Below are 12972 nucleotides of genomic sequence, written 5' to 3'. Positions count from 1 at the left end.
AGGTGATTCCAGTGTCAGGAGAGGCCTGACAGGAGGGGGCCTAGCCAGTCTCACCCCTCCCTCCCTTGTACTGCAGTAGAAGAAAGTGAGGCTCATCTGTTTCTGGGGGAATGAAGATGCCACACACAGCCTGTGGTTATGAATGGCTCTTATAACAACAAGCTGACATCTGTGCTTGGTTTTTAAGATGCATCATCGCATGTTTATTAAACTATTGCTCTATCATATTTATTAGGCTACGAAACAACTCCCAGCCCATACTTCCAAAAGTGGTTTATTAAAAACTAAGCCTTGAACATTAATACTCAAAAGCACCCTTGAGAATCAATAATGCTGCAGATAAAATGAAAGGGAATCAAAGCAGTAAGTCTTGGTAGGGGCTGTAGCTGCCTTTCAACATTTTCTCATATGTTCAGGCAGCTGGAGTGGGGAGGAACATGAAGGGTATGTGGAACTGGGTGCAGGACTAGCCACCCCAAACATCAGACTTCCTATCTAAAATGTGGACGTGGTAGCATGGAAGGGGGAAGTGTCCTATGCCATGTAGCTCTATGCAAAGGGCCAAAAAACAGCCAAGATTAGGCCCCGTGAGTGCTACTAGTTTCACCAACAACAAAACCTCTGTCCCTAACCAACCCTATGCAGGCCCAATCTGAGCATCCATCCTGGACACAAACCCTGCTCTGCTCCTGGCACCAGGCTGATCTCTGAGTTGAGTCTTGTCCCTGCTCCAAGAATAAGCCTCATATCCAACTGGCCAGTGGTCTCTTTCAGCTCCCTCCCAAATCCCCAAGCCTCTCCATGGGTGTCCACCTGCACCCCACTGACGCAACAAGCACTAACACATGGCCAGTTCCACAAAGAGACAATAACAAATTAGAAGATTCAGTGAAGAACCCACAGGATGCAGAGGGGACTCCAAACCACACCCTGTGAAGAACAAAAGAGTGGAAGGATCCAGGAGTGTTTGGAGTAAAAAAATGGAACACAGGGCTCTCAAAGAGAGCACAGGTAACTCTCTGACTACAGGATTCAGTTCCTAGCTTACTGTGAGGATTTCCTCCAAGACGGTCATTGCCAGAGGAAGGGGTCCACCTCACTCAGCCCCTCCTATGGGGGAGAGCAAGGCCTGGGGTTCAACACTCACCTGCTGACTTCTTGAGCATTGTTGGCACGAGCAGCTTCCATCAGGGCTGCATCTGAAGAGAGAGGGGGCACTGGTCAGATCCCTGGCCAGGACCTACCCCTCAGGGCAGCTTAGAGGGTCCAGTAAGACAGTGAAAGTAGAAGCACTTCAGAAACATGGGCTATAACAAGGGAAATGATGCCAAGATCCAGGCATACCTCAGAAATACTGCGTGTTCTGTTCTAGACCACTGCAATAAAACAATTATCACAATAAAGTGAGTTATAATCTCTTTTGTTGGTGGAAGATTTGGCCTTCAATTTGTAAAAAACACAACATCTGTGAAGCACAATAAAGTGAGTGCAATAAAATGAGGTATGCCTGTACTAAAAGAGAAGGCTAATCATCCCATGCGTACATGTTAACAACTTGTCTTCCACATCTTTCTATTACAGAACCAAACTCTTAACTCATCACACAGGTAATCTCAGTAAAGTGCTAGCACCAAGTGTTGCCAATGGTAAACGCTCACTGTGTGAGTTCTTTCACTCTCCATTAGCTATGAAGCTCTGAATGTTTTACATGACTATCATTATGAGTCATTCCACTACCTTGCCCCACTTTCTCCCCTAACTCATTTCTCAGCCTAGTTTTGAATCTTGATGTCACAGGTCACAAGCCCAGAAGGAGGGTCAGGATTCGGAGGAGCAAGTAGGGTTGGGGGCCCTTCTGAGAGTAGAGAGCAGTCAGGAGACCTGGCTCCAAAACACTCTGCCCCCACTCACCATGTGTTGTGGCAGCCCCTTTCCCTCTCAACCCCAGCTTCCCTGACTGTAAAGCAGAGGCAATAACCCTTGCTCTGTCAGCCTCACAGGATGCTGAGGAAATGAAATGATGATTGGAAAATCTGCAAATGCTTCAGTGCCAAACCAAGCAAAGGGAGACCCAAATCATAGGGTTCCAACTCTTAGGAATTACCTAGCAGAAAAGCTAAGCCTGGCCTCCCCGGGGCAGCCTGCTGGCACCACCTTGTGGCCACAAAGAAAAACTAACTGGAAAGAAATCTCAAAAGACAACAGAAGTAAAATTTTTTCAAAGAGTTAATACCAACTGCCTGGAGAGTCCTCTGTGCCCAGCCTGGTTTTGAGCTCCATTGTTGAACACTGGACAGACTCATGCCCAGTCCTGCTTCAGGGAGTTGTCAGTCCAGCCAAGAGACTCATCCAGTGAAACAGAAAGAGGCACTGGAGCAGGGTAGAAAGCAGGCTCTGGAGATATACAGACATGGGCTCCCACCCCAACTCTGCCACGTACTTGCTGTACCACCTCGCCAACGCAACTAACCTCCTGAGCCTCAGTTTCCTTATCTGTAAAATAGGGATAAGGTAGCCACCTTATCAAGCATATCCAAACCAGTTCTGTGGTTCAGACATTAGTGCCTCCACCTGACCTACCAACCTAGACTACAGGGTCAGGTCTTTCCTGGGTATCTCCCCTAAGCACACACCCAACTGGGAGGGAAACAAGCCTTCCTCAGAGATAGCTATATCCACTCTTCCCTCATTCTGGAGGAAGAAATGGCTTCTGTAAGGTCACAGAAGAAGTGAAGAATGAGCAGAGATTAGAACCCAGGCCTCCTGGCTCCTAAAGGGTATAGTTTCTACCACACTGCACTAAGGGCCTGAGTTTACAACTCCAAGTCAGGGGACAGATAGATAACAAGTCAGAGGGGCTGGAAATGATCATGGTTTTGGTCATTAACTATTTTGGTAAACAGACTCTGGTCTCCCTGTTTGGGTTCACATACCGTGAAGTCCAATCTGGAGCCCCCAAGGACACCTCCCCTTAATACTTCTAAACATACTGGCCTCAGAACATTCCCTGAGCTCATGGCTCTCCAATGCCTACAGGATAAATTCCAAACCATTCTGCTGACATCCAGGCTCCACTCTCCATCTACTCTCACCTCATCACAAAGACCCCCTGTTCTCCAACCAGGCTGGCCACTCTGCTAGCTTCTGCACACACCATGTTAATCTGTGACTCCCATTTCTTCATTCCCTGAAGCCTCTGCATGGAATACAATCCAACTCAAGACACACTTACTGAGTACCTACTAAGTTCTAACACGATGGTGGAGAATGTGAAGGTATTAAAGGAGCTGGTATCAACCTGAAAAAAAAATAAGATGCATTCCTTGCTCTCATGGAGGTCACAGGAAGATCTTTTCATCTCCTGTCTTGGCCTTCATAATGCAAGTTCAAATTCCCCACCCTCCAGGAGTCTCCAATCTTCCAGGAAAGCTTTCCTAACCCTGTTGGCCCTTTGATCCCCCAACTACACATATTCAGCCAGTCACCAGACCCACAGGCCTGACTGCCTGCACTGTCTCCTTAATTAACTTGGTGTTAAGTTAGGAGTTCCACACCTAGCCCAAAACTAGGCACACAGAAGGTATTCAAAAAATTCTAAAAGTTATAGAATCATAGCATGCCTAACCTAGAAGAGCCCTTAGAGCTCTATTTCAACATCCTCATTTTGTAGATGAAGAAACAAAGAATCAGTTGAGGAGGAGCAAGAGTCTAAAGTCACAATGGGAGTTAGAGGTAGAAGCAAAACAAGGTCCCAGTTGTCCTCCCAGTCCAAGGCTGCTGAAAAAACAAATGTCAAGGCAGTCCCTACTCTTGCTCCAAAGTCTCAGAGCTAGGGATGCATGTAGTCTATGAACACCATGCCTCAGTCTTCCCCCTTGAGGAACAACTGAGAACCTGAGTGGTTGGACTCATGTAGGCCAAAAGTCTGGCTCTCTGCCTGCTCTTCCACTACCTGCTTAACTCCATGCACCCAGGTGAGATGCCAACCCGGGTCAGCCAGCCCCCATAATTGCTTTGGGTCTCTACGGAGCCAACTTCCTAGTCTTCCTTCTTCTGCCCCACATGTCAAGATCACCTCATGCCTGAGACCAAGCACAGCAACCCCCTGGGAGTCTGATGGACAGACCCTGGCTGCTGAACTCCAAGAAAGTCAAAATAACAGCACTGTAAGAGTACAGAGAAATAATTCTTCACTGTATAAGCGGGGAAACTGAAGCCAGATAGGAGCAAGGGAGGAGCAGTGGCAAAGCTGGCACTGAAAGCAAGTCTTTTTCCCTTCTTAGGCCACCTTAGTGGTAAACTTCTTTAAACCACTTAGCAGTTGCCCTCAAAATACAACGCAGTTTCCTGGAGACCTCTTAAAAGAGGATATGGCCCAGGCATAATATCAGAGCATTAAAGGACCATGCTCTAACTTCAGATGTTTAGTCCAATGGTCCCGTTGTACAAATGGACAAAGTGATGCACCAAAAAGGGAGGCTGCACTATAACGGGAAATTATGCAAGTCTGAGGTACTGAGCTCTCCAGGGCAAACCCTACCCCTTTGACAATGTCTTGGTCCCTCCGGGACAGAGACGCTGCTGTTCTAAATCTATAAGCAACTCCCACCCTCCAAAGATATTGTCAGGACATTCCTCCCTTCTCTCCAGCCTCTCCCTTCCTCGAACCCAGACTGTCCCGATAATCACCCTTGTTGGATGGGCTCTTGCTGTAACAGTGAACCACGAGCGCCGTGGCCAGGGCCCACATGCCCAGTCCGGCTCTGTTGGGGACCCCATTCCAGCGGTCCTGTTTGGGGAGTGTTTCTTCGGGACCAGGAAGGCGTCCCCATGTGGCGGCTGCGAGGCACGGGATCTCGGTGCATCCTCCCTGGCGCCCTCCGGTGGCTGCCCCTCTTCGGGTGAGCACGACCAGCGACGTTCCAAGACGCCCCCCGATGGCGGTCCTCAGCCACTGCGGCTCCCCGCAGCCCCCGGTGGTCACACTCCGGTCGGAGGGACCTTGGTGGCTCCTGAGCGATGGACACCTGAGCAGCTGGAGGAGGAATCGCGGCGCCAGCGCTGTTCTCCTCAACACCAGGGACCCCAACATCGTGACAGCCGCTTGGATAACCCGCTGGAGCCGACCCCTGTGCTGGCCACGTCCAACATGGCTGCCGCGGCGCGTTCGAAGGCGCCGCGAACGGGGTGAAATTACGCACTACCTCACGGGAGTGGTAGTCCACAGCTCTAGAGCTTTCCGCAGCTGGAGGACAAGTAAACTACAATTCCCAGAAAGCTGTGGAACTTGCGTCACAATGACTGCCGATTTACAGGAGCCCGGGGCATGTTGGGAAATGGAGTTCGGGCGTGGTGGCGTGGTAAGAAGGAAAATGCTGAGGTGGGGCGTGGCGATTAAGACGGGAATCCGAGAGTATAAGTATAGCTAAAACACCCAGCTCGATTTCTGAGTTGTGTAAGTTAAACAGGGGTCTTCTGCAGAGGCTTATTATGAAATGTATGCTTATTTCTTTTAGTCTATTTCTCTTTTCAGCCTGAGACAGCTTTTCAAAAAAGATGTCTAGTGTAACCGGTCCTCCTGAAATAGGAATTCCGTTAATATTCCTCCTCAGACTTCCTTTTGGTTGAAAAGCCGGTCCTTGGTCTTGCTTTCTCATTTGTGTTATTTTCAAAGGGCTTTCGCATGGGCTATCTCATCATATCCTCTTGGCATCTGCGTGTGGGAAGCTGAACAAGGATTATTGTGCCCGTCTCCAGGGAAGGGAATTTAGGCTCAAAAGTTAAATGATTTGTCAATAAATCAAATAACATTCAAGTCTTCTGACTATGAGCCCATCCTCTCCACAAACACCTGCAAACGTGGGAACGTGAGCCCCATGATACAGGGGCTTTGTTTTTTCACTTGTATGTCACTAGCACCCAGAAGAATGACTGGACAAAAATAGGTTCTCAATAAATATTTGGTCAGTGAATGAATTACTCTCACCTAATAAAGCGTGGGGGAATGAATGTGAGGTTTAGAATACAGGCAGTCTTGGATTTCAGTTTTGACTCTTGCATTTACTACATGTGTGATCTTGGACAAATTTCTATACCTCTCTTATTGTTAATTTCCTCATTATTATCAAAGATAATGCCTACCTTCAAGACAGTTGCTTGTATTAAAGGAGGTAACATGGAGACTCGTGTTAAATGAGATAATGTATAGACCACCACTATCCCTGGCTCACAGTAGGTCTTCAAGAAGTTGTGGCTATCATATTCCCTATTCTAGGGATGCATTGGATCTCCTACTCTAAACTTCTTGAGGGCAGGGATGGAGTTTCTCATTTCTTCATCCCTTTGTAAGGCACTCAGCAAATAGCTATTAAATAAATGAATTAATATTTTAAGGTTACTCAATAGTCAAAGCATTTTGACCTTCCTATTTTAAGAGATTCCCAAGATATCCTGTCTTGTTAGCCACTCTATTCACTTGTAGCAGCTTCACCCTCCCTGTATTCTTAGAATACTTTGCCTCCCAATTTAGGGTTGGTCAGAGCAGAAAGAGTGGTCTCTGAGCTCACATTACCAGGTGGGTCAAGACAGTGCATCTGAGTGTTTAGGTAAACGTCACTAGTAATAAACAGAGTTCGAACCCTCTTGCTGTAGACACATTCTAGGGCCCTTCACTTCACTTAGCACCGCATAATTTTCAAAGTATGTACCCACTGATTCTCTCATTTGATTTTCACAAACATCTATAAGGAGTGCAAGGCAGAGCTGAATCACTATCAGCATTTGGTAGGGAGTACTGAGAGGTTGAATGATCGTGTCTGCCTGAGGGAAAGAGTTGGGAAGCATGAGAAAACCCATTAGAATCAGCCAGGACTCAGAGTGGATTCTAGATCTTCAATAACCAATTCAAAAACTCCTGGGTCACATTGCTAACATTTTACTTTATTTATTTTTAAATATGTCTTTATTGATTTCAGAGAGAGGAAAAGAGAGGGGGAGAGAGAAACATCAATGAGAGAGAGTCGTTGATTGTCTGCCTCCTGCACAACCCCCAAGTCGAGCCTGCAACCTGGGCATGTGCCTTGACCAGGAATCGAACCTCAGTCTCCTGGATCATAGGTAGATGCTTAACTGCTGAGCCACGCTGGCTGGGCACATTGCTAACATTTCAAAAGGTCTTCAACTCAGGATGACTTCCTTTTAGTCTACCCAGAAAGCAGGGATTTATATCAGGTTTCTTGGCCCTGAGCCTCTAGCTCTTGGGTTGGGGGACAGAGAACTCCAGCTTCATTTAGTTTATAATGAAGTGACATGGGAATATTGGAGTAGGGTTTAGGAGGAGGCAGAAAGTGAAGGATCGATGAATGCAGTTTCTGTGCTTACCTACCTCTGGAGTAGAGTTAGAGGCCATTCTATAGACTTCTGAAGAAAACACTTCCCTGAAAAACAAAATAAAACAACAAAACACTTTTTTGTTGTAATCCTCACCCGAGGATATTTTTCCCCCCACTGATTTTTAGAGAGAGTGGAAGGGAGAGGTGTGGGGGAGAGAGAAAGAGAAACATTGGCATGCGAGAGATACATAGATTGGTTGCCTCCTGCACATGCCCCAGCCAGGGCCGGGACTGAACCCTACATTAACCCTTGAGTTACATACTATTAGTCGTCACAATTTTGTCTGATTCAGAGCCCAAATTCTTAGCCATTATATAGTTTGCTTTTCTGAGGAAGGAAACGTGTGTGTGTTTATGTATGTGTGTGTGTGTATCTGTGTCTGTATTGTGTCTATGTGTGTATGTGTGTGTATGTTGTGTCTATGTGTGTCAAGGTATGTGTGAAAAATCTGCATTATTTTTTCTTAAATACACTGCACGCTTTCCTGTATAACAGAAGATAGTGAATATAATCTTTTCCTGATGATCAGAGTTATTGCTCTTGCAACAGATATTTTTTTGGTACCATGTTGTAAATGTAGAAATCCTGTGCTCTAATCCAAACCACGCTCGGGAAATATTTTGCTAAGTAAATCTTTTATATTACCTTCTTTTCTTGTCATCTGTGTCTTTCCCATAGAATCAAAATGTCGCATATGTCCTTTGGGCTTAGTAACAGCTACTTTTTACCCTAAGAATAAGAATTTCATTTATGATAAATCTGCCATTTTATGTCAGTGGGAAAAAGGTTATTTGGTAAATGGTGTTGGGACAGGTGGGTGGCCAATTGGAAAAAAAGAAGTTGGATTTATATCTTACCCCTTCCACCAAAATAAATTCTACTAAATCAAAAGATTTAAATGTGAAAAAAAGAAACCAGGAAAATGCTAGAAAAAAACATGGCCCGGCCGGGCGTGGCTCAGTGGTTGAGCATCGACCTAAGATCCAGGAAATCACGGTTCGATTCCCGGTCAGGGCACATGCCTGGGTCTCGGGCTTAATCCCCAGTCAGGGGCATGTAGGAGGTGGCAGATCAGTGATGACTCTCATCATTGATGTTTCTTTCTCTCTCTGTCTGTCTCTCTCTCTCCCTTCCTCTCTCTGAAATCAATAAAGATATATTTTAAAAAAAAATGCCCAGCCGATGTTTCTATTTCTCTCTCTCTCTGAAATCAATAAAGATATATATATATATATTTAAACACAAACAAACAAAAAAACATGAAATTTTTAAAAGTAACTGGAATAGGAAAGCTTTCTAGGCCTGACACAAAACTCAGAACCCACAATAGAAAATACTGATATACTTGATTCTACAAAGAACAATTCTGATGGGAAAATACCATAAACAGTGAAAAATACTATCTGGGGAAAAATATATTTGCACCACAGTAGTGAAGGGCAGTAATACAGAGAACTCCTATAAAATACGAAAAAGACCTATAATACAGAAGATAAATGGACAAAGGCAACACCTTTGTGCAGAGTAAGGAATGGGGCTCCTAGGAGATGACTTAGAAAGAGGGGCCCCCATGTATTATGGTGGCTAGGTAAGCAGTGTGCAGCCAGATTTCAGCTTCCGCTTTAACAAGTTTCACACCCAAACTTAGCAGCACTGAGGAAAGTACTTGACCAAAGAGTTCACAAGAGAAATAGAAACCAAATTAAATTTAAACATGAAAATGTGTTCAACAACACCTATAATAACGAATGCACAAATTAAAACTGTAATGATCCAAATCTTGCACCATATACAAAAACGATCTCAAAATGGGTTATAGACCTAAATACAAAACCTAAAATTCTAGGAGAAAATCTTTGACTCTGAGTAAGGCAAATATTTCTTACACCAAAAAGGTTACCCATTTTTTAAAAAAAGATAAATTGTACTTTATTAAAATTAATAGCTTTTGCTCCTCAAAAGCCACTGTTAAGAGAATGAACAAACAAGCCACAGAAAGGGTCACTCTGAAGTGTTTCAGGTAGAAAAAAATATCAAGGAACAGAACACTTGTATATAATCATTGGTACTATTTGAAAACACATACATATTTAAATTTTAAATATTATCCTATATATACTTAGGATATCTCTAGAAGCATAATAAAAATAGTTGTCCTTGGGGTGGAGGAAGTGGGACTGAGAGATGCCGGAAAAAAGTAGGGAGGGAGGGAGAGTTTTTCTTTCCACTGTATACAATTTTGAATTTTGTATCATGTGCATATATTGCCTATTCAATTAAATCAACCAATCTCTATTATTTCAATATCAAATTCACTTTAAATGAATTTTTGGCATCATGGGAGTCCTTTTAATCTCAGACATTTAATTACCACATTATTTTTTCTCATAGAAATACTGACATCTTGTGGACTTTTAAGATAATGCTATTTTAAAAATTAATTTATTTTCTAAATACAGTTAACATACAATATTATATTAGTTTCAGGTGTATAACATAGTGGTGAGACATTTATATACCTCACTAAGTGATCACCCCGATAAGTCTAGTACCCATCCGACACCATACATAGTTGTTACAATATTATTGACTATATTCCCTTTGCTATAGTACAGACCCTTTGGAAAACAGTTTGGCAGTCTTCTATAAATTTAAACATACTATAAGTCTTAGCAGTTTCACTCCTAAAAGAATGTAAAGTTACATTCCCATAAAAACAAAACAGAAAAAAAAAAAAAAAAAAAAGCCCTGTACATGAACGTTAATAATGCCTCTGAAACGTTACTGCAGCGGCAGGCATGATTGACCCTAAGAATTCTGATGAGCTGGAGTAGCTGCCACAACATGAGGACAATGGGAGTATCTGGAATCCCGAGGTTCAGGGGTGTCTCAGTGCTCCCATGCCTGGTAATAACTGGGAACGAGCGGCTGCAGCAACCAGCCCCTGGCAAGGGTAAGGCAACCGAGAGCTCAGGCCCCTGAGGGATGAAGGTCTGAGTTGTCCTACCAGGCAAGTTAGATGAGGTGAAGCCCTAGAATGGGGGGTGCATAGGGGAGAAAGATACCAAATATCATCTTAGGACTAGTGGCAACTACTGGAATTGCAGCTTGTTTCAATAACCCTTGTCTATTAAATCATTTCTAGAGGTTGCACTGGCACAGAATAGATTTAATGTGGGATGCAAGGGGATCTCAGTGGTGCAAGGAGTGACTGTACCAGAGCCCATGCTGCCCAGTGTCACATCTCCTTAGGTTACCTCTGATTTTAGACATTACTGTGGTTGAGAGTTCTTTGTGATTGCAAACTCATCTTGATGACAGCATCTTACCTCAAGCAGCAACCTGCTTACATCATCGTTTAATATTTTGGTTTCTGATATTTAATTTCAACCCCAGTGGCAAATGGCTAATAGCTTTTCAAATGCAGAATAGGGTTCTCAAATGGAGAATAGCCAGCAGGAAGGGGCACCGTTTTACTTCAAACCCCTATGTGTCTGCGTTGTGATTCTCCTACTGGAGTTTTTGGCAGAGGCTTCCAGAACAATCTCTTTTGCTGCAGACACTTCCCTTACAGTTGAGTCTGCTGGATCTTAAGTCCTAAGTGACAGGGCAGCTTGAACAACTGTGTCCTACTGCACATCTTTTTCTGGCTCTCGGCCCCACTCAGAACTGGCAGCCTTGGGACCATGTGATAAATGGGTTTTAGCAACATGCTCCAATGTAGTATACATTAGAATGCAAACAGACCCACCAAGTTCCAATGTAATATATGTCCAAAATTCAAGCAGGCCTACCAACCTTTGTGCTTCTTTCTTCATGATGGTCAATGCAAGGTGAAGCAACCTGCTGATAGGGGCACTTATAATTTCCAAAGATTGAGCACCTGAATTAATCTGAAATATAATTAGATTACTTATAAAATTGTAGAACACATATACTTATGTAAGCAGGGATTTAAGTTTTTCCCCTTAGGCTTCTTTCTCCTAGGCCTTTGCACCCTGCGCTCCCCTTGATCCTGGACTGAAGCAATTAAGGAGGTGGAGCAGCTGTGAACAAAGGGTTAAGATATCACCTTATCCAGACATCACCAGGCTATCAAAATCAAAAGAGTGAAGATGTCACCTTATCGAAAGAATGACTTTCAGGACTGCACGTAGCTGCATTCCATTCCCAGCCTCAGTTGCCCCATATAACCCGATCCCTCAGGCCACCCTTAAGACAGGTTTTGGATGCTCGTATGCTCCCTGTCTTCTTGGTTGGCCGGCCTCCATAAATGCCGTATATGATTCAACCCTGCTTCCGTTGAATTGGATACAGTGACACACAGCCCCGAGCCCCACCAGGGTTTCCTGGTAACAACGAAATAAGTCATTCCTGGAGCCAATCTAGCCTGGAAATAGGGCAAGTGGCTTAGGTCCCCGGGCGAGGAGTGGGCAAGTCAGGCTGAGCATATCTGGGGTAAAATTAGCTGGGTCCTGTACAAACATTATATCACTTATATCTGTTCATGCCTTTTTATATCTGGATCTTGTGTGAGAAAAAATGTTTACACTTATTCCCCAAGAGGGAAAGTTTAAATCCAGTTCTTCAAGCTGATAGCCAATTCCATATTTTTACAAAGGGGCTATAAAATCATGTTGCATCCCTTCATTATAGCTTAGCCTAGGGTCATAGCTGATATTCACCATCTCCCTGTTCTACCAACCATTCCAGGATTTCCTCTCCCTCAGTCAGCACTTTGGCTGATCTGGGCTACTTGCCTGGTGGGGTTGTCCAGACCATCAGCCCACTTGCCTTGCCCTTGCCAGGCCATGGTTGCTGCAAGTATCCATTCAAAGTTATCACTGGGCAGAGAAGCACCAGGAGGTGCTCCAGGGAATCCCCTGAATTCCAAACATACTTTCTTTATTCATTATGAAATGGCAACCCTTGCTATTCATGTGAATCAGGGTCAGCTACCCTCCCGGGACTGAAACATCTTTTTTTGTCTGCTGGTCCCCTGGCATGAGGATCCCAGAGTGGCCAAACCATGGTCACCGCCTGCAGTTCCCTAAGGGAAACACCCTTGCACACACATGCACACTCACACACACATGCATGTACACACAAACAGGAATTTGTCAAGGCCTACGATTGTGGGACAGGAAACATGAGTGCCACACTTGAGTCACTGGGAGTGACGGTGATCAGGGAGTTTTATCTCTGCCACCTTGTGGTTGCCCAGACCTGTGTATTTTAGTGATTGAGGAAACAGAACCGTCCTCTTCCCCAGCATCATGACACCAACAGAACTTGAAAGATGCAGAGTAGTTATTCCTACTACAACCCCATTTAATTTGTCTTTTTGGCAGATGCAAAAGCTTAACGGATTTTGGAGAATGACTATGGATTATTAGAAAGGTAACCAGGTACTGAATTCAATTACAGCAGCAACCTGGATGTGGCAACTTTATTGGAGCAAGTCAATACAGCCCCTGGCATCTGGGAACTGTTTTCTTTTCAGCCCAAAGCAATCTGCCTTTGTGTGGCATGACAGCTGTATTACTTCACTGTTTTTCCTCAGGGCTATGTCTGCCTCCT

General features: G+C 44.4%; 1 protein-coding gene across 2 annotated transcripts in view; it reads right to left on the bottom strand.

The window, feature by feature from the left end:
- The window catches only part of CLPB (ClpB family mitochondrial disaggregase), a 135002-nt gene extending 129833 nt beyond the window's left edge, over nt 1–5169 (bottom strand). Inside the window, exons 1-2 of one of the 2 annotated variants that reach the window (XM_081154147.1) lie at nt 4690–5169; nt 1148–1199 (exon numbers count right to left, since the gene is read on the bottom strand). In XM_081154147.1, coding sequence (XP_081010273.1) covers nt 1148–1199; nt 4690–5092 — 455 coding nt within the window. In that variant the 5' untranslated portion in view covers nt 5093–5169. The remainder of the gene's footprint in view (nt 1–1147; nt 1200–4689) is intronic. The other variant, XM_081154148.1, reaches the window with a different exon arrangement.
- Between the last annotated feature and the right edge of the window lie 7803 nt (nt 5170–12972).

The sequence above is a fragment of the Miniopterus schreibersii genome (assembly GCF_964146895.1).
Source record: "Miniopterus schreibersii genome assembly, chromosome: 12".
NCBI lineage: Eukaryota > Metazoa > Chordata > Mammalia > Chiroptera > Miniopteridae > Miniopterus > Miniopterus schreibersii.
The sequence above is the reverse complement of the archived record's forward strand: the minus strand, read 5'-3'. Positions and strand labels throughout refer to the sequence as shown.